Raw genomic sequence first — 22,835 nt, forward strand, 5'->3', positions numbered from 1 at the left:
TATATTCATTGCCAAAATCAGTACCTTTATCTGACTGTAGCTTAATCAACAAAGAAAGCAACGCTGAGGCATTATTTTATGAGCAATGTTGCATTTAAAACCAACGCAACACTCAAATGCATATATTACACAAGAGCATTCGCCATTGCATTTTGACATCTGTTAACACTTGTATGTAAAATAATGTGTAATAGGGTGTGCACCAAAACTTTTAAACGTGGCTAAAAACGGCATGGACACCAACTGCCAGTTAAACAATGCAGCGGTTGGTTGTTGTGATGTTTATCCCGCCCCTCCTCCACTGTGATTGGATGACCGTGTAAGAGCATACATTGATGAGCTGACCTTTTCTCCCAAAGTTGAATATTTTTCAATTCTCGGTACTCAGTGCGGAAAAAACGCAGAGTGCCAGCTTTCGGTGTGGAAAAAACGCCAGCATGCTGGCTTTATTGAAATGTGAAGTTTTCCGTTGGAAAAATTGAAAATATATGCCGGCGTAAACGCTTTGGTGTCCACCCTACCTATAAGTGATACATAAAGCAGTTTGCCGACTTCTCCGTTGAGTCTACATTAACACAGTGACAGAGAGTGAGTATGTGACAAAGACAACTAGTTGTCCTGCATGATTCCAAAAGGCTTGACTGAGGTTATCCCTTCCTGATCTGTGAGTTAACGTGACCTGGGACTTTACTTACCGCGCATGATGTGTCTTGTGTCTTCGCAATTTTTGTCAATGCAAACAAACCAACGCACCTTTACTTATTGCTTAGTGATGGGTAAGCGCAGAGTTGCCAAATTCGCGTATTAAGACCAGCCCACTGGAGATTCAAAACTAGCCCAAAAGCATCCCAATTACTATTCACATACCAATACTAATAAACCTTTCATCTTTAACCTGCAGAAAAAAATCAACTCTCTCAAACAGTTAAAATGTAGCCCAATCTGAAGTCCGCAAAAAGCAGAGGACTTGGCAACGCAGTGCACAGCATCTCTCGTCAAGTACACATTTTATCTCTGGATAAATGTACAAAGTCAAAGTTGAGTTCAAGAAAGTTGTTCTTAAGAAGTTTCGGATAGGCAAAGAAAACACACTTACTGAAATGCACTATTTTATTGCTTTATGTAATGTTACTTATCATATAATGACCCCATTACCTTAATAATGTGTGTTGCCATTGCCTTGCTGTTGAGTGTGTGCGCTCATTCTGCACAGACTGCTTAAACTTCGCCAGCACATAAGGTGACTATAAATTGTAAAGCATAACCCGCTAAACTGGTTAGTAATTTGACATTGTTACCTCAATAACTGAACATATTTTTCATAATTTAATTCACTTGGACCCTTTCGTAGACCCCCCACTCCCCATTTTCAGAACCTCATTGGATCTAGACGAATCACAAGAATGACCTATTTTGGATCCAAAACGGTGAATTTCACCAAATGTGACACGTTGGCACCCCTGTTTATGTTTAAGTTGTTTGACATCCTTGAAGTATTTTCAAGATTATAATTTTAAATGCCATTATCAAATAAACAAACAATCAGCATGACACAGGGAGCGCATTAAAACTTATACAAATACACAATGATCGGTTGTACCACCTGACTTTTTTTTAAAGGGGATATCAGATATTGAGAAAAAAATATTAAAATGCACTGAAATGCTGTTCAATTAACCAAACTTTATAAACACACTGGCAATTATTTATCAAAAGTGCGTACACCAAATTTCCAGCGTACACCTGGCATACACCCAAAACCACGGTGACTTTGAGATTTATCAATATGGACGTTGGCGTACGGCACGCTCAAATCCTACGCCTGCTCAGGAGGTGGTGTACGCACGTTTTAAGTTAGGAAATGCACAGAAAAAAATTCCTAACACAACAAAACGTACTGACAAACTAAAACAGTATATGATATATTATGACCCACTGTAAAAAAACAACAACAACATAGTAATTATAAACTTAAGTGTTTTTTTTGCAACATGAACTTCAATGTTTAATTTGTGTGACTTTACCAAAGCATTTGATTTGTATGCATACGTATTCCTTAAGTTGCGAGCCGTTTCAGGGCAGAGCACGTGAGCGGAGCAGTGCGTTGAGCGTTGCGTTAATACCATCAGAGCACCTTTTTACGAAAATTCCGCTCGCTCAGCACCGCTCGTTGAACCCAGAACGGCCTTTGATAATTTGCTAGTTCGAGAATCTGTAAAAACGTCTAGCAATAAGTTATGGAATTCAAGCCTTATACATAAATGTAAAGTAAAAATCAAAGTTAAGATTGGACAGGAAGAAAACATTGAAAGGAAGTGCGGATAGACTGTAAAAGTTAGTAAATATTCATCCTGGAATCTAAAGCGGCACATTGCAAGAAAGCACAAGGATGTGCTACTAAAACATGGTAATAATGCATCAAAAGGTAAGCTTGTTACATACCATTCGATGATAAATAAATAGCTACACATGAATAGGTAAGGTAAAATGCTTGTCTTGAATGGAGCCATAAATTCGTTCATGATGACATCCGGAAAAAATCATGGCCACGAATTATCTTTTATGCTACATTATGGACACTTCTTTTTCTTATTTAGTCTAAAGTATGGCCATAAATTTAGAATTCGTTCCCAATATTCAACAGTTTGTTCCTTGGAATTAATTATTATAATATTTCGTAATTACTATTACAATTATTATTACTTCAAATTATGAATTAGCCTAGTAAAACATGTGGATGTCGTGGAAACAAATTGTTAATTTGAATTATATCCGGAGCTCCGTATCAAACTGGATCTAAGCTAACAAACAACTGTATGTAAATACAGAAAAACACACTATAAAAGTTACTACATCATTTTAAAATATTATTTAAAAAAAAACTTAAACGAACCATCAAGCAGACATAGAATTTAGATGTAGACAACAGTAAATAATAATAATAATAATAATAATAATAATAATAATAAATAATTATTCTTCTAAATATCAATAAGCGTCATTAATAATAAAAATAATAATACAAATATTACAAATTGTCATGCAATTATTAATGTGTCTTTAATCCCACTCTTTAAACTCCCAAATAAAACAATTTAGTTTTTTCCACTTCCATGGTTTCTCTTCTTTGCCGTCTTCCGTGTGTCAATAGCGTAAAATGAGGGCGTGGGGGAGGCGGAGACTTGAATTTATATGGGCGTGTTATTCTAATTACGATCATTTTCAACTGCGGCATTTATGAAGGGCAGGTATTGCTTACACCTGAATATCAACGGTACGCACAGCTTCATAAATCAGGCGGTGAGAGGAAAGTAAGCATAATCTTACCCCAACATATACGCCGTTTCTACGCAAGAATGATAAATGAGGGCCATTGTTCCTGACTCGAAAATCTGCATTACATACATTTTCAAAAGATTTTTTTTAAATAGGTTTTTAAGAGCTTGTTTTGTCATTGACCCCAATATGTTTAGGTATCAAAGGCATGTTTCTGACATAAAGCTGCCTAAACAATAGGGAACAAAATCTTGAATCCTTCAAGAAAAATGCTTAATGAAAGTAATTATCCAAGATGACAGATGGAGTCTGAATGAATGTTGTTTATAAATATAGCAATGGTGAAATGTAAAGATAAACAATATTTGTTCAAACAAACTTATTTTACATAGTGCTTTTTCAAAGTGGCTTTAACTATTAAACAATAAATTATTTACAAAAGGATTATACAAAGAGGGCAATAAATGTGTTTGTTTAAAAGCAAATGAAAACTTATGCATTTATTCATATCTACAAGTATTTTTGTGCCACGTGTACTTTAGCAACATGGAGTAAGCAGATATTGAAAAAATGATCTGTTGTGATTTAGAGAGGAAAGAAACTCATATGAGCGGAGAATGAGTAAACAATGTAAATATATGACAGGGTAAAGTCATCATGTAAAGAGAGAGAGAGAGAGTAGTGTACTATATGTGTGTGTGTGTGTTACCTCTTTAACAAACAGGATCTTGGCTTCTCTCACAGCGTGTGCTGGTACAGATGAGAAAAGAGTTCGGTTATGCCGTGACAGTGTAGAAATCTACAGGAGAGATCCAGAAAGAGATCAAATCAATATTTTATACATACTGCTCTTTGTTCATTTGGTTTGTTTAATCCCATCAGTTATAATGATTGCTTAAAATTACATCCATTATCTACTACTGTCCACTGACAGGCTTTAACATCTACAACACATGTTGTGAGTATGTCACCTATGTCCTGGTTTTGTTTATGAAGAAAGTGCCTGTCTATTTCAGCAAGGTCAGTGAGACTCAGATCCAGCGGAAAGCAGTGTTAATGGATACAGACGGCATTCCAAAAACACACACAATAGAACCCTGCTGTTCCCAAACTTTCCTTCCTGAAACCCTTACTTCCTCCTGGAGAGATACTGATCACAGGAGGAAAATTGCGACTCATGAGCACAGGGACTCAAGTGTGTCAGAAACAGGCCAGAGCTTTATATATACTTAGTGAGTATATATATAAAAAACACTGTTCTCAAATAACTCCAATGTCAAATACTACATTATGGGGGCGTGCACACCAAAGCTTTTATGCCCGCGGCCGGCGCATGTTTTCAATAGTTTCCGATGGAACTCTGCGTTTTTCAAATAAGCCAGTATCTAGCAGTTTTATTCCATGCTGAAAACCGGAGCTCAGCGTTATTTCCGCCGAGAGTTGAAAAATATTCACCTTTCAGTGAAAAGCTCCGCTCATCAATGTCAGTTCTCACACGGCCATCCAATCACAGTGGAGGACAAGTAGGACAAATACCACAACAACCAACTGGCGCATCATAATGATTCTGATAAACAGAAGTATCATCAACCAAAGTGAGTGCCCAGCTGAAAAAATGCTGGCAAGTGCCCACAGTTGGCATCCGCATGGCGTTTTCAGCTGCGGTAAATGCTTTGGTGTAAACTAGGGCTGCACGATTCGTGCTAAAATGTGAATCATGATTTTTCTCCATGGGAATTGAGATCCCGATTCTTTTAAACGATTCTCATATTTTAAACAAAAAACATATATTGCACTTAAAGTGCCCATATTATGAAAAACTCACTTTTTCTGGGTTTTGGGGTGTTATTTTGTGTCTCTGATGCTCCCACACGCATACAAACTTGGAAAAAAATCCATCCATGCTGTTTTGAGTGAGATACAGGTTTCTGAATGTCCTCTGCCTTGAGTCTCAGATTGCGCGAGTTCAAACTCAGCTCCGTTGTTACGTAACAAGCCGTTTCGTCACATTCAGTTTGAATTTTCCCGCCCACCACCCCACTCGCAGGTCTCCACCCACCAGGGAGCTAGAGAGAGCACAGAGCAGTCAGTCACTTCGCTGATACCCTGCTGTTATCATGTCTCACCGTAATAACAGCGCTATTTGGATATTATGGATTATACTCCCGCCTACATTTAAAAACAACGTTTAAACACGTATTTATTGGAACCCGGAGTAATCTTATTTACAGTGTGTTACAACGCAAATAATCATCAGATTGTAGGCGATTAGACCTTCATGCGAAATCTGATGTAAACAACAGACTATGTATCTATATTATACGCATTTGTGGACAAAAATGGTCATTGGATGTATTTTATTGGACTTTCATGGATCATTCACAAATCTGAAACAGACTGGATTCGATTCGCGATCGTTGTATCAACACAAAAGGTAAGAAGTCACGTTATATTTTGCATGTTGCCATCTTCTGTCACAAAATACTACATTTATGATGCTAGACCATCTGTATCTCAAAACAGAGATCATACATTGATGCTAATCCCGTAAATTATACCTTTTAAATGTATAGTGATGTTAAAATTGGTTGTAAACAGTAGGCTATAGAGATATTTTTGCAGGCTAGATAGTTTACAGCTGGGATTTGAAAGTTAAAAAAAATATTTAACGGCTTTATTTTACAATTCTACAAGAACTAAGTAATAGTGCTTTGCCAAACTAAAAGTTTTTTTGCCAAACTAACCGAGACCGGGCCTTACCGCCCCGGCTTTTCTGACGAGGCTAACCCCCGAGCCTCTTATAACTTTCCGGTCCGGACCTCCCGCTAGCTTCTAGCAATTAGCATGCGGTCCACAAGCATTATACATCCCCCGCCTGGTCTTAATTTCTGTCATTTGCGAAAATAATGCGTTCGAAAATGTTTTATAACGGGAATATGTTAGCATTGTCCAGGGAAAACGAGTGTATTGTTGAAACTGCTACATCACAATTGACTCTGGAATCATTGTGTGTCATGAGTTTCTTCTCCTGTAGTGTCCTTATTATTGATACTTTTCTGCATGATTTGTCTGTTGGCAACATAAACCGTTAATAATAATAATAATAATATATAAAATAATAACACAGTGTGGTCTGTACTGCTCACGATATTACTATGCACGCGCACATGACGTTAGTAGTGGGGCGTGATCAAAGGAGCAGCAGCTCATAAATATGTAATGACTAGCTCAAAACGGCACAATCTGAAATGCCCTGAAACAGAGGCTACTAGAGGTGGGTAACAATCTTTTCCTACAAGCTATTTTGAGCAAACAACTTTGGAAACATGCTTTATGGAACTCATACACCTATTTAACTTGTGGAAAAGCAGTCATAAGATGGGCACTTTAAGTAAAAAAAGTGCTACACAGGACTTTTAGTTATAATAAAGTGTCTTTAAAGTCTCTTTTCCTTATTTTAGACCCCTTAAGATGAGTAACTTAAAATTTGCTAGCTGTTAAACAAACAATAGAATGTTGACACTTATAAATAAAAGTAATTGTACAAAAAGCACAGGTCTTATTTACTTTAATCAAAAATACGAAACCTTTAAAACACTAAACGATGATACAGGGCCGTATCTCAATCCCAAGGCAGCAGCCTTCCGGAGGTCGCATTTAAGCTACTGTACATACATCATCAAGACTGTCTTATTTTAGAATATTAACAATTATAAAGTTAACTATTATTCTTAGTTAACCGTAAAATGTTGTAATATGTTTATGACTTGGGAATGTTATGCTCAGTTAAGTTAAACCGGGCTCGATGACATATGCAGCCTGCATATGCGACCTCCGGAGGCTGACATAACATCTGGATTTTTACAATGTAACACGTGAATGCAGCATCTGATTACAGGGAAATACTGTACATGCAAGAGAATCGCCGTCATTTACAAAGAGGATCGCATGTATGTATGAATTGAGATCGTGATTCTTTTTTCGATTAATCGTGCAGCCCTAGTGTAAACGCCCCCTTAATGCAGAGACTGCCAAGCAGGAAGTGCGCATTATGATCCCACTCTATAGGTGGCGGTGTGGTGCTGACAGACTGGTTTGCAACTGTCACCAACCGCACAAGAAGATCTCGCTTATCACTGGCAAGAGGCTTAGCAGAGGTTCTGCATTAACGGTAATAATGTTGTCAATAACGTTACATTTTTTGCAAAAACAGATCGATACAGGAAGTCAATATGTCACCAGGAGTCATGAGAATTACTTTTGTGTTGGACATGCTTATGAGCTCTCAAAGTGGCGGATCTGCTGCAGTGGGGTTTCTGCAAATTATCTTCTTTATTGTTCTACTGACGAAAAAAATGTCACCAACATATCGGTCAATAAATAAACTATGCTAAAGTATGCTACCGTGTTCTTTATTTATGACAGTTCGTTCATCAATACACTTGCCCCGTGTAAAGTTGATAGGATGAATGGTTCTCAACATAATAAAAATGCAGACAGACAAACAGAGATTCCTGTCTTTATTAGAGAGAAGAATATGTTCAGTCCCCTCATTCCGAAGCTATGAATATTCAGTGTTGATTACTACCAAACTTCGAAGCTCAAAAACAAGTTACTGTATATAATTTAATTTACACCTGTTGCACCATCTAGGCGTAGCGCACGCCTGAGACCCAAATCTTACGTCTAGTCAATGGTAGACATAAGTATAAAGTCTTAACTTGTTTTTATGGCAAAAATAGAAATAATGAAATTTGACATTGGCGCATCTAATGCACAGGATGCGCAAGCATTTTTTCTTCCGTGCATGGCAGAGTGAGAGACTGCACCAATAAATTATAGCAAAAAAAAATACATAAATATTTACAAAGACATAGTAGAGAACTTATTAAAAGCTTTCATTTCATTTCATTCAATTGTTTCCAATGGAAGCTCGGCGTGTTTCAAATAAGCCAGCAGCTAGCGGTTTTCTTCGGTGCTGAAAACCGGCCCCAGCGGTTTTTCCGTGCTCAGCGCTGGGCACCGAGAGTTGAAAAAATATTCAACTTTGGATGAAAAGCTCCGCTCGTCAATGTCAGTTCTCACGCGGCCGTTCAATCACAGTGGAGGAGTGGCGGGACAAGTATCACAGCAACCAACCGTCTCACAGCTGACGTATCAGAGCTACTAAAGCGCTTAGCTGAAAAACAGCTGGCATTCGGCGTTGTCCAGGCGTTTCAGTCGCGTTTAAAAGTTTTGGTGTGCACAACCCCTTAAAAATTTTTGCGAGGTGCACATCAGGCTACACAGAGCTACGCACAGGCTACGGATAACCTACGGCGTAGAGCTTACGCAGGACTATAAATTAGAGCCCGACCGATAAAGGATTTTGAAGGCCGATACCGATACAAATGTTTGTTGGTTTAAAATCCGATATTCCGATATATCGGCCATTTTTTTAAATCTTTTTTATTCCAGAAACACGCAACAAAACATTAACAGATTTCCCTAACATTAGTTATTTGTAGTTTATTTAAGAAAATAGTTTCTTTTATTGTCACAACAGAACAGAGGAACATCAAAATATATTAAAGTTCTGATAAATAACTTAAGATATGAAACGTAAAGGCCTTTGAACAAAAACACAAAAACGACAACAACCAAATCAAAGTTACCAGTTTTAAAAGACTTGGTTCATAAATATAACTTTGAATAAACCTGGAGACAAAGTTATGATAAATAACAACATGGTTGAAGGCTGTTTCGTCCGTTTTTATTTAAATATTCATTTATCGGCCATTATGAATGCAGATACCGATAGTTTGGAAAATGCCTAATATCGGCCGATAATATCGGCCTGCCGATACATCGGTCGGGCTCTACTATAAATCGGGCTTTACTAGTAAACATGAGGAGGGAAAGCCTAATTTGTCATCTATTAGCTGCAATAAATGTACGTTTTTACCCATAGTAAACGGGAATGGCGTCTCAATATCACTGCGGTTAAACGCATATGTGGGGAAGCGCATCGTCTACGCCTAGCGTAGCTGTGACTGGTCGTAGTTTTAGATAGCAATAGGCGTAAATATTTTTCACATCGTCGGACATAGCTAAGCCCGATGTGAAACCGGTCCCAGCAGTTTAGTCTGGGTCTAAGTTTAGTGCATGACGTGTTAACAATGAGGTGACTGTGACCCGACTCAAAGACCAGATGTGATTTATGAGCAGCTAAACATTCAACAGAGCTCCTGACAGACACAACAGATGTTACGAAGCCTCTTTCTCTCTTTCTATCACATACTGCCCTTCTGTCTACCTATGGCTCAGTGATAGAGGCTTGAGTTAGCCGTGCAAAACATTGTGGGTTCAATCCAAAAATGTATGCACTCTAAGCCTATACTGTAGTCCTTTTAGTGATGACTGAATTGTTATTTTTGCAAGACCTTTGAAGTGCGATCATTTCCCAGTAGAGATAACCCAGGATCTGAGTTCAGAATAAGAGCATTATTCACCCCAGGAGGATGAATAGATTCTGCCAAAAGTAAAAATAATAGCAGAAGATTTCATTGCACACTAGAGGCTGTATAACACAGACCTCTGTCTGCACTAATATTAAAATACAACCCGTTGTTAGACCATCATCACTGAACCAGTATAAACTAATCCTGCACACTTCTGTATATCAACACATGTGGTCTGGTCAATTCAGCAGATTACTATAAGAGAAATTAATTTATGACAGGATAAGACAGTCTGGCTGACTTGTAAAGGGAGCTGAACACCAGCTTCTGCAGTAAGTTTTTTTTTATAATGTTTGACATTAATCCTGACTGACAGAGACTGTGTGTGAAATGATCATCACAAGAAGCCTACGGGCGGCTGATAGGGTTGCCAGATATTCTCACCTGAAAATCCTCCAGAGGAAACTGCAGCATGTCTCTGAGCGCATCACTGAGGATCTGAGTCTTCTTCTGTATGAGCACATTTTCATAGTCAAGAGGCTCCACCACACGCGGCTTTACCTGAAAACACACAAATATACACACACATCATCTCTCTGAGCCTGAAGACCAGTGTGCACAAATCAGGACAGACTGGAAACAGATAAAACTCTATAACAAAAGTAAGCAATAAGGTACTCCAGACTGTGCTGTATATTTAAAGTCAATGTAATCTGCGAATGCTCCAATAGATCAGCCGTAGATTGGTTTTGTCGATCATCATATTAAATAACTCGATTGGTACTCACTAAATTTGCAGATCTGATCAACCGATCTTTCTATTTACTTTTGTCATCATAGGGATCCTGAATGCGGGTGCAATTTGAGAATTTTTACACAGCGCAAGCATTTTTACGACCTGTTTCTCATGTCCGACCTGCAAATTTGTATTTTTCTCTTTGTCTTAACAGAGAGATGTGTGTATTTTCTATGAGGATGCGCTCCAGTCCTAACATGCGGCGCGATGCATCTTCACATCCCCATCAAACACTGTATACAACATATATATCTATCACGGACTTTGCATATTCATGCCGAAAATTTGTCATAGGTATGTGTTTTAAAGTTTTGATGCACGCGCACAGACACAGCCTGTCATTCAGCACGAGTACAGAGCAAAGATCTCTCTCACGTCTTAAAGCTACAGTAACGTAAATTCAGTAGTCAGTAATATTAAAGAAAAAATTCACTCTCTGTTCATGACTGAAGAACTGTTTTATTTATAAAATGCATCTAAATTTAATTCATACACTGAAGACTGTACAGTGTTTTATTTTCAGTATACAGAAAAAAAGCCTTTTAAAGGGCATATTAAATTGCTCTTTGTAGAATGAATATTTGTTAAGCTTATTTGATTCTCTAACATAACAATAATATACCTACTTAAATAAAACAAAAGGCAACATCTGTGTTATTACTTTATCTAGAAAAGAGTTAACAGTTACGTTATAGTACAGCAATGAGTACCTTAAACAGTTACTATATCAACTCAAACTTTTACTAACTGCCTTCCTTCCGATGAAAAAAAAACTGTGAACAGTAACAGATAGGTTTACATTGCTAAGGGTCCTGTGCAATGAATTGACCAATCAGAATCAAGGACTGGAACTAATCATTTTATAATATGTAACATAAAACACATTGTATACCACCGTTTCTGTATAAAAATTGTCATTCAAATGCACCTTGCAATTTATTGCACAATACAATGCATTTATGATCACTGTCTGTTTGTTTCTCTAAAAAAAGAGAGTCGCTAGAATGCTTAATAATACAACTGTAAAGAAAATGCTATTAAGTAAAATTAATTAACCTGAATAGTTAAAATTCATCACGATTCACATCTTTACTCCACTAAGAGATAGTTAACGCATGCAACAACAGTCAATATCCACAAATAACAGCTGCTCCAGTCCTTTAAAGTTATTCAGGTTCTCTTGCTGTAAAAAATATATTGTGATGATCTCCAGAAAATATGAGACATTTGGAAGCAGATCTTGGTAATAATATATTTCCACTGATAATACAAAAGGAATCTGGGAGTGTGAGATAACACTGTCCACTTACACATCTGGGAGTGATATTGGTGAAATGAGCTCAGAATTATTTTCATGATGAGATCATAACTACACTGACCAATGAGAGGACAGCAGTGTTAATGTGTGTTAAAACACATGAAGTAGATCTGTTAACACTCAACATAGTGAATACAGAAACACTAACCAGTCTTACTACACATCACTGTTTATATAAGCATTTAAATCCTTCAGAAGTTTAATATTTAACACATAACGAGAGCTGAATAACTGTCATATGATGGACAGGTGATCTTTTATTGTTACTGGCTTAAAGTCCCCCTGTAGTCAATAGTTTTATCTCTTAAAAGTCATCTTTATGCATCATAATAGCATATGTAAAAATTTGTATGTGTAATAGTGCTTTTAAAACAGCTTGAATGTAACTACATGAATGTACAAGTGTCTCATTAATATACGTGGCTCTATGAATATGCAAATTAGTCCCCACCTCTACTCAATATCAAAGCTCGGACCAGAGATATACATGTACATAGATGCTACATTCGGCAGTTTCCGACACATAACTGTCTGGTTTCACACAATGCATTTGTGAACAGCGCATAAGAGACTATAATGCAGACTGAGGCTAAATCTTTCTCCAGCTACGATTAAAGGGACACACACACACACACACGCACACCTTTTTGTATTAGTGGGTAGATGAAAGAGCGGGGTGATGTTTGTACAGTTGTCATCAGAATGATGACACAGTAATGTTGTCTCTGTGTGAGTGAAGGATTACTGCAGTATACAGTGGAAAAGTTAAATATCAATTAACACACAGTTTCTGCCAATCTCATCTTGGGAGTATATAGTATTACATCCTTTATATCTCCACAGAGCCTTTGGCGTTGTCAGATTTATAAAAGACAGAACATCCTTTCCGTTTTTCCCCTGTAAAATGCCAAACAGTGCATCCACTGTTATCTTAAGACAGGGTTACTTGGAAAGCTGAATAAGGTTTTCTTCTCCTTACTTCCAAAATCACACTTCTTCTTTCGTGCCATTATTGATATTTAATATATAACAAAGTTGTCACGTGCAATGATGCCTGTGACTTTTACTCAAAGGAACAATGCAAATGATGAGCATTCTGGTAAATTGTTTTTACCAGCTGAGAAGTATTTCTAAATTGAGACCGGTGGTAAGTACGGTTGATATGGAATTGATTATACTCCATCACACGCTCAACTGCTTTTTTGACACTTTGCATTTGTTTAGCATGAGGATTACAACTCTTTAACTTTGTTAATAAGTCAGAATACATGAAGTAAGGAACAACTGATGACAGGACATTGAATTATTCGAAAATAACACCGAAGGTACTAATGCAGCACAACACTTATACAACAGTTACTACAGACATAGCTCTGGGGGTTATTTTAAGATATTTGACAGGTTAGGTTATTGAAAAATAATGTGTACCAGTGGAACATTTCTCAACTAACCAGAATAAAGCATTCAACAGCCCCAATGTATAAACATGGTTATACCCCCCTTTAAGAGACCCCTTTTATAGGTATGGGTGTAAGTAAAATGATAATTTTGTTTCATTCTGTCAACTACAGACAACACTTCAACCAAATTCCTAATAAAAATTATGTTTTTATTTGCATTTATTTACTTAAAACTGAAACCGTAAAATATAAGTAAAACATTTTGCAATAATTAAATTTAGTTTATATTAATTTTTCAACAACAAAATACTCATGTTTTACATGTAGCCTATTTTAGGAATAGTTCAAAAGTAAATAGATTTTTAATCACATCTTTCAGATCTCATCTCAGTTTTTACATTATTGTTGGGTGTCCCAATTCAAAGGCTGCGACCTTCTAAGGAAGTATTTTAAGACTGATTGCGTCACAGCACCGGGACTTGAGGCTAGCAAGGCCGTCCCAATTCAAAGGATGCTTAGAATGAAACCTCAAAACGCGTCCTTATTTCTCCGCGCTTTTAAGGATAGAACGAATGAATCCTTAACAGCTGAGGATATCCCAAGAGTCATTGCACAGCTGCATATAATGGGTGGATATCTTAAAATAAACAATTAAAACCTTTATTAAAAAAGTATATTTATCAGAAACCATTTTTTCTTGTCACTGTTTTAGTATTATGTTTGTGTTAATATTATTCTTTTTATGTTGCGTATAATCTACATCAACGTGTCATATTTTCTAAAATAAATTAATATTTTTCTGATTTCATATTTATTTTAATAAGTCAGAAACGTCTCCGCTGTGTCCTGCTGACAGGCGTGGTGAGCGCGTGCCGCAGGTGACGCCAATTATGGGTCCTCCAAATGTTAGGCCTTCTCATTTCAGTTCTGTTCGCGAACTTCTGAGGCTGCCACCTTGAAAGACTGAGTGCTCCCCTTTTAAGGTTTCATGCTTATAAAGGTTGCAACCCTTGAATTGGGACACAGCTTTTATGTCACTCCAGAGGTTTGCTTTTGTTGACATTCAACAGACACTGGACTGAAATCAACACAATACATCTAGAAATGATGATTAAAGTCAAAACTGGAGTGGTCTCTTACTTATTTCCGCAGCTGTACCTTGACTACAAGATTTTTTCCAGACGTGACTTAAAGTGCACCTATTTCATTGCTAAAAACAAGGTTATTTTGTGTATTTGGTATAATACAATGTGTCCGCGTGGTTTATGGTCTAAAACACATTATTTTCCACATACCGTACATTTTTGTAGCTCCAGATATCCTGACTTCCTCAAACGCTCTGATTTGGTACAAAACACATCTATCTAAAAAGCGCTGTGTCTGTACGTCGTGATTGGCCTGAATACCTCTGATGCTCCTTACCATGTTTGAAAGACTCGCTCACAATGTAATGCTAACAGGAGTTAACTTACAGGCTGTGAGTCAAAGCCATAGACCGTAAAAAAATATGGACGTAGTGTCCGTGACGTCACCCATTGGTTTGTGAAGATCGCTTTTGAAGCTTAAAGTAGGCGTTGCCTGCCGTCGCCATCTTGGCCGCGCGTCCCCGCGAATTAATCGCGGAAAACCGACAATGGGTAAAAAGGAGGGACATGGGTGAAGCTGAGGTGAAACCACGCCCGCCTAGCGCGAGTCTAGTGACAGCAGTGGCTGTTCAACCGACACTCAAGCGGCCACGCCCTTAATTATGCAGACGTTTATGGCTTAATATAATCTAAACGGGTGAGTTACAAAAAAATTCACCCCCCTCACAGTTGTCATGAAGGGCAAAATTAGCTATATAGGCCAAAAACACTTTTTGTACCAGGCTGTAAACATATTATTTTCTACTGTAAAGTTGGCCATTTTTAACATGGGAGTCTATGGGAATTGACTCCCTTTTGAAGCCAGCCTCAAGCGGCCAGTCGATGAATTGCAGTTTAAGTCACTTCCGTGTTGGCTTCATTAGAGAGATCGGAAGGTTGCCCCTCGGTCAAAGCGGGAGAAATTATGATAATGTCGGTATTGTCCATGTCAACAAGCCCAGAAGATAAACTGTTGCCTACAATCCGTGTGTTTGTTGTAAGAGATTTACGTTGGAGACGATAACTCGCGTCATTGTTTACTTTGAGATATGTACCTTTTGCATATCATTAACATTTACTAATACACACTTATACATCAAAGAAAATATAAAATCATATATCGGACCACAGTTGCTCTTCAAATTTACAAAATCTTGGGGGACATCGTTGGGGAAATAATCAAATCAAATGAATCACATTCAATCACTCTTTATATTTTGTATTTTGCATACATCTTAACCCAACAGAGAAACTCCATCTGAACACAACAGACTAAGAAACGGTTTGTTTTCATACTACAGAATATACTTGATTCTCTCACATTGACAGTAGAAGTGACACACACAAACACACAAAAACACACATACACACACACACACACAAAGTTTTACTGTATGATCTACACAAGTGCTTTAACATACAGTATACATCATACTCCTTTGAGCACCAGAACTCTCTTTACTTCAACACATTTACTCTGAAAGCTGATCTCAACGCTATTGTAGCAGTAGGGTGTGTAAAATACACACATGTGTGTGTGTCTGTGCGTGTGTGAGACAGAGAAAGCGGGTCCGGCCCTATAATGTTAAATGACAATACCATGGTTGTCATTCATGGTTTCCAGGTAGCTTAAAATACCATGTACATACCGTGGTATATGTGGTACCGTATAAATAATACAGTATGTAAATGAAAATACCACATGATCAGATATCACCACATTTTATTTTTTTCATGTATTTGTTGACGAAAGTGCCATTAAGCATTTTAACTGCTAGAGTTTATAGATGTGTGTGTGTGTGTGGTTTAATCAATAACTTTAAACAATGCTGTCAGAACCACACCTTCATAAACATTTTACACTTTAACTTCATTTATCACAAAGTTCATTGTTTTTATACCATTACAAAAATATGACTGTGACATACAACCGCAAAACACAAAGTAGATTGTTAAGTACAGTCAATGAACGAAGTTATGAATGAATCTGAAAATGACAGCTGTAATGAGACACTCATGAGATGAGATGTCAGATTTAAAAGACTGACCTTCCCCTGTGGACCTCCGCTGCCCTCCTCTTCCTCCAGTACAGGTACATATTTAAACTGCTGAGGAGACTCAATCACCAGCTCTTTCTTGCCTGTTTTACCCGTCCTGCCCTGCATGTCTACTCTCTCTCTGTCAGATCAACTCTTCCTATAGAGTCCCAGATATAAACCTGTGGAATGACTGGAATCACAGCGTTCCTCTTTAGATCCCAGACACGGCTCAGCATATCCGACAGTCCGATCCTCTCTCCATAACACAAAGTCACACACTGGACATGAGCCTCACCTCACGCTCTGACTGAAGACCGAACGCCCCTCCCTCCCTCACAAACACACACACACACACACACACATTCCAGTACCAGCCAAATGGCCTTATGGTATCCACCTGAACACTAATGACAGTGTCACAAAAGACACACACACACAAACACACACACACACCATGACAAAGACACCTAGAGGAAAACTCTATTACTCATTACGTTGTAAAGAAGTGTGAAATGATGAGAAGTGTTTGCATTCATACAAATTATGTTTACTTTCAATTTTATGATTATGGCCAGCGTGAAGAGAGCTTGAGACATATTTGAGATGTCTTCAGAAACATTAGAGGAAACACACGTGAGATTACAATAGATTATTTCTCAGGAGAACGATGTGAGAAACAAGACACCCGAGGAAACATCATTTGCTCTCTAATGAATTGTACTGCAGTTATATGAGAAATAATAGAAATGTTAAAAGAAAGGAAAGACTTAGTTTAATATTTAAAATGTGCAAATAAACTACTTATGACGTGATAAACAATTAATGTCAATCAGCATCACTTTCATTAAAACTCGCCTGACGCGTCTTGACATATCACATTTTAAATCAGAAAATAAATACCGTAAATGAGATTTTACAGCTTGAGGTAAGATTTATTGTCAATGTTATTTTTACAGTGTATAGTACTACAGTTGTGTCAGTGTTTGTACATTTACTGGAATGACACGAGGTAAGTAAATAATGAAAGAAATCAAAATATTTCTGTAACTTGTGCACATGTGTGTGTGTTTGTGTGTGTGCAACAGGAGGTTTAAAAATGTCTCCTGTCTTTGTGGACACACCCTGTTTATTCATCTGCTAAGAGGGAATTCCACACACACACAAAACAAACCCAAACACACTGTTAAGAATCCACAAAAGGACTGTGTGTGTTATCTTTTACAATACAGAGACATGGGGGTGGAGGGGTTAGGAACCAGCACAGCTGCGCGCACACACACACACACACACACACACACACACACACACACACACACACACACACACACACACACATACACAGAGTGTTAAGCCTGTCATAATCCTACACTTCCTTACCCTGAGGACATCACAAGCGTGTGTGCGTTAGAGCATGTGTGTGTTTCAATCTGTACATACATATTATATACAGTGTCTTCAAAAAATACACATAAAGGGGTGGTTTCCCGGATAGGGATTAGACTAGTCCTAGTTTAAAATAAATGTAAGAGCTGTCCAAACTGAGAACAACTTGCACTAACATATCTTAAAATACATCAGTGTCCTTTGTTTTGCCTCAAAATGCACACAGGTAATGTTTTTAGTAAGGCATATTTGTTAAAACTTATATTTTCTAATTAAACTAAGGCCTAGTCCTGGATTAATCTATTTCATGTCCGGGAAAGCACCACATTATGTTTAAAGGTGCCAAAAAATGCATTGAAATAATATGTTACATTGTCCTCCTATATATACATAGAGGGTTTGTGGCTTTATTAAATGCGGCTAGTGAAGTGACTAAAAATATGGGAGAAATACAGGAAATTACAGTGTATCCCACAGGATTTTGAGAGACTGTGGCGGGGATGATGTCACACGCTATTTAGCATATATGTGATGTCATCACGTGTTTGCGTTCATTGAATGTTGGCACCTGAAATATGTTTCACTTCTACTTTTTGATCCGTCACATTATGTTGCATTTAACACAACTGAATGCTATTTTAACATATTATTTGTTCTGTTGTCAGACATAAAATAAGTAGACTATAAAGTAGTGAATAAACACGATCCAGTAACACCTTGTGTTTAATCCAACCAGCTGTTCCTTTAACTGCTGCTAAAATCCTGATTTATAAACGCGACATCGTCTGACAAAATCACCACACATTTACATTGAAGAGAGAAAGCTCTCACATCAATAAAACGTGTCTGTGGGAAAGACTAATGCTAACCTTTCGTTAAGTCATTTTAAACTAGATCAGTCGTCTTCTTTGTCAGTACATCCGTGACTGATGACGCTTACACTAAAAAGATAGTATACTGAGGAACGGACATTAAAGCACCGCCACCTTTTCAATGTCATGTGAGAAAGAGATGAGAGAGGGAGAGAGATAGAGGGGGGGGGGGGTGCACTGAGCGCTCGCAACATGAATTAAGCTGTTTTAAACAGTAAAATATAAATGTAAATGGGAATCATGAAAAATCTATTCGTGGCAGCCAGTGTTGATTCTGTGGGCGGTGCGTCACAAGTAAATCAACGTATGGGAAACACTGAATTATTTAAACGGGATGATGGCGGAATAGAATGGTAAAATATGGGAGAATCCCAGGAAAAATGGGAGGGTTGACAGGTATGGTTTTTGCATGTCATGTGGCGAAACGCTCACATGACAATTATTACAAGGCTAGAAAGCGCCAGGATTGAGTATCTTTAAATGTGCATGTCTGTGTGTTTCACAACTACAGTAGAAACCATTTCAAATGATGAACCATTTCATAATTTTGGTAAATTTGTTTCTAATTTTAATTTAATTGTTTGTATGTGTCATTACGTAAACATTTCCGAAAAAAAGTACCACAACAGCCTAAACATCTAAATAAAGGAAAATCATAAGTAAGGGTTTGGTCTGACCTCTGACCCCTAACATCTACATCACCACGAAATAAGTAGGGTGTGTAATCACTGCAATCACTGTGTATTGCATAATCCAGCGTGATCCAGGCAATTTCTCTTTACAGAAACAAGAAATGGAGAGGGTGTAACTTGGAATGAGACAAAATACACATTTCTAAGAATATGCAGCTTTGTTTCTACTAAAGGGCCCAAGAGAGTTTTATCACACATCCACACACACACGGGTTTTTTCATTATACTAGTGAGAACACCTTATAGACTTTCTCTTCTTGTATCCTTTCTTATAGTTATTTTGTTTATATTGTAAAGCACTTTGTATCAACTACAGTTGTGTTTAAAGTTGTGCTCTATAAATAAAAGTTGACTTGACACTGTTTTCACACCAGTTTATTTCCTAAACCTACCACAAACCTGTGAACATCTGGAGATTTATAGCACAACATTATTTGGCCAATTGACCCTTCGCTAAGCCGCGCCCGAAAACCGCCATAGGCCAATCGTGGTTTAGCAACCGTAACTAGGCGTGGGAGGTCTGTCAAGCTTTTGAGCGAGGGAAACATACCGAAGTGTTGTGCGTATGGATTGTGTAAATCTGATACCCAGTTTTCTAAAAGTTTGGACAGGGTGGTGGAATTTTTTCCCTTCCCGAAACCTAAAACCCAAAGGGAAAAATGCCGGACGTGGATCAAGCAGTGTGGAAAACTAAATGTCGACAGGATTATCAAAAACACCTACGTTTGCTTAATGTTATCAAGCTAGCACAGCACATCATTGTTTGGAAATAATAATGGTTCTTTGTTCATAATGCATATATTTGAACATAAAATATGATTAAAGGCCAGACGGATGCTGACTGACATAGTTTAATAAATATTTTAGCATTTTGTTTATGGACGGCCTACCCCTGGGTGCATCCCAATTCAGGGGCTGCGGCCTTCCAAGGCCGTATTTGACGGCAAATGACGTCACCAGGCCGCGACGAAGGCTGTCCCAATTCGAAGGCGCCTTAACATACAAGCCTCCAATTGGCCTTTTCCCCCTGAAACCCCCCCTGAGTACCCCAATCCGATCGCGGCTCTCCCTGGGTTAACGTTAGTTCTAGGGAGGGAACATCCACAAGACTTATGGATAAGATGTTTGATTTATAATTATTAGATTATTTTCATAAATTTCACTTACCCTGCTGTGCATGAACAAAGCTGATTCTCAATTTCTGTGTTTCCCATTTGGATGGTCAGCGTGTGAGGCGGCTACTGATTGCGCTGGGACCTTAATGCTTTAGCTTCATTTTTGATTAATTTATTTTCTAATCATGGATATATACCTTGAATGCAGTTCCTTTTGTCTTGCTCTCTCAGATATTTCACCTGTTCACCAAAAATTACTAATTAATCTGACACCGATGCATACATACTGTAATAGACTTGCCAGACAAGAAAGCTCGACAGGCATAGCAACAGCAACTAATGAGGGCTAGACTTATGAGCATTTGTAGTACATAAACCGTGTTTTTTGACATGCATCACTATGTTTACAGTAGCTCTTTTAATCATTTGGCACATACAAATATTGTAAAATATCATTAAAGATAGAAACTTATGTTTTTCATTTTCTTTTTATCATGTGTAGGACAAAAAAGCTTTGTTGCAAAAAAAAAATTTCTTGTGGACTTGATTTAAAGAATACAACTTTTTTACCGTTTTTTTATTTACTTATAGATATCCGTTTAAATAAAATTATATTTTTTGTTTCATTCTGTCAACTACCAACTACATATTCTTCATAATAAATAATGTTTTTATTTGCATTTGTTTACTGAATATTGAAATGTTGGTCAAAATAACAAAAAAGATGCCGTTTTCTGATCTTCAATACTGCAGAGAAAAATAATTTCTCAACAACAAAATACTAATGCTTTTACATGTACATGGGAAAAACTCTTTGTAAAAAACTGATTTTTTTGTCACATCTTTCAAGAGTCTTGTTGTTTTTGCTGTTGGGTGACTATGTGTCACTCCTGAGGTTTGCTTTTGTTAAAACTCAACAGACGCTGGACTGAAATAAACACAAGACATGAAATGATGATTAAAGTCAAAACTGAAGCGGTCTCATAATTCACATGTATAATGCAGCACTGCTGCCACCTGTAGGCTGAGAATCACACAGCAGCTAATCTACAAGCAAACATCCTGTACACACAATGATATCACTAGTACACAACACTTATCAACGTCGACCACATTAGAGTTTTGTAAACAGAACCGAATCTCTCAAACAAGTGTTAACAGATGCCATAAAACCATATAAACATTCATTACCCCTCACCTCTGTTTGTCTGTTTATTTCTGTCAGATTCATCATCTCCATTCATTCAGGAGGGATTTATGAGTATTCAGTCATGAATCTATTCATCTGGAGATCATTGAATCATTATAGGAATGTACGCTGAGGATGGTGGGTAATATCGGCGAGTCTCTGCATGTTTGGGGTCTAACAAACCTACATACAAATCCAATCTCTATTACCACTGTTTTTTCTCAGAGTAAAAAACACAGTTTTACAGCACAATGACAAAACTATTTTACAACTGACTACCATGTACTGTAGTGGTGCATTTACTGATTGTTGACTGAAGTTTTCAGTCCATTGACCTGCAGAGAATCGATCTGTGCAGGACTTCATATTACACTGAACACACTATTCATGATCAGCAACCAGATAAGATGAGATGTGATAAGAAGATTCAAGAAGATTTAAGATTTGCAAACATTACACAACCTTCAAAAATACATTTTACAAAAGCCATATACAGCAGTCAGGGGAATAGATTATCTCTGTAATCTTATAATCTTGATGCATGTGTGAGCTCCACATAAGCTTTCATCATTATTTACACTTAAGGTCTGTAACAGAATTACTCTCAATTTAAAGAAAAGCTGAATGATAACCACACAAACCTGTAAGTGAGAATATATAAAAGAGATGAGACATACAGGTTAAAGGTTATCACAGCTACCATGACCTCCAAATCACACACAGCAGAATTGTCTGGCAGCAACAGTGTGCCCATACACACACACACACACACCCTTCCTGTGTAGGAAACACATTCAGTGTGATGTGAGTCACATGACCCAGTGGGTTCGGGTCTGTTTCCTGTGTCGTTCAGTGCTTCCCAACATCACACAAGCTTATCTACTGACCAACACAAATCCTCACAGGAGCAAAGATAAAAGCGTACTGTACAACCAATCAAAATCAGACCCATTCGTTCTCTATGAGACATATTTATGCATCCAACACAGATTATTGCTGTGTTACATGTGAATAAAGCCACCACGGCATTAGTGGTTTGAGTATATATGAGATTATAAGATGCTGTGATGTAAGAAAAACTTCAGCCAATCACAGAAGACACTGATGGATACATACGTCACATTACAAGCAAGGAAAACATGGGAGACACTGTAGTATTTAGCACATTATCCATAAATTCAAACATCACTT

The 22,835-nt window shown here is 37.6% G+C and overlaps 1 protein-coding gene across 4 annotated transcripts in view; it reads right to left on the bottom strand.

Moving 5' to 3' along the window:
• Positions 1–22,835, bottom strand: part of LOC129451420 (dedicator of cytokinesis protein 9) — a 113,665-nt gene that overhangs the window by 60,391 nt on the left and 30,439 nt on the right. For 2 of the 4 annotated variants that reach the window (XM_055214512.2, XM_055214510.2), the window contains exons 1-3: positions 16,403–16,686; positions 10,161–10,277; positions 3,986–4,075 (exon numbers count right to left, since the gene is read on the bottom strand). In XM_055214512.2, the coding sequence (XP_055070487.2) occupies positions 3,986–4,075; positions 10,161–10,277; positions 16,403–16,519 (324 nt within the window). In that variant the 5' untranslated portion in view covers positions 16,520–16,686. Of the gene's footprint in view, positions 1–3,985; positions 4,076–10,160; positions 10,278–16,402; positions 16,687–22,835 lie in introns of those variants that run through there. The other 2 variants (XM_055214511.2, XM_055214513.2) reach the window with 1 other exon arrangement.

This window comes from Misgurnus anguillicaudatus, chromosome 17, assembly GCF_027580225.2.
Source record: "Misgurnus anguillicaudatus chromosome 17, ASM2758022v2, whole genome shotgun sequence".
Lineage (NCBI taxonomy): Eukaryota > Metazoa > Chordata > Actinopteri > Cypriniformes > Cobitidae > Misgurnus > Misgurnus anguillicaudatus.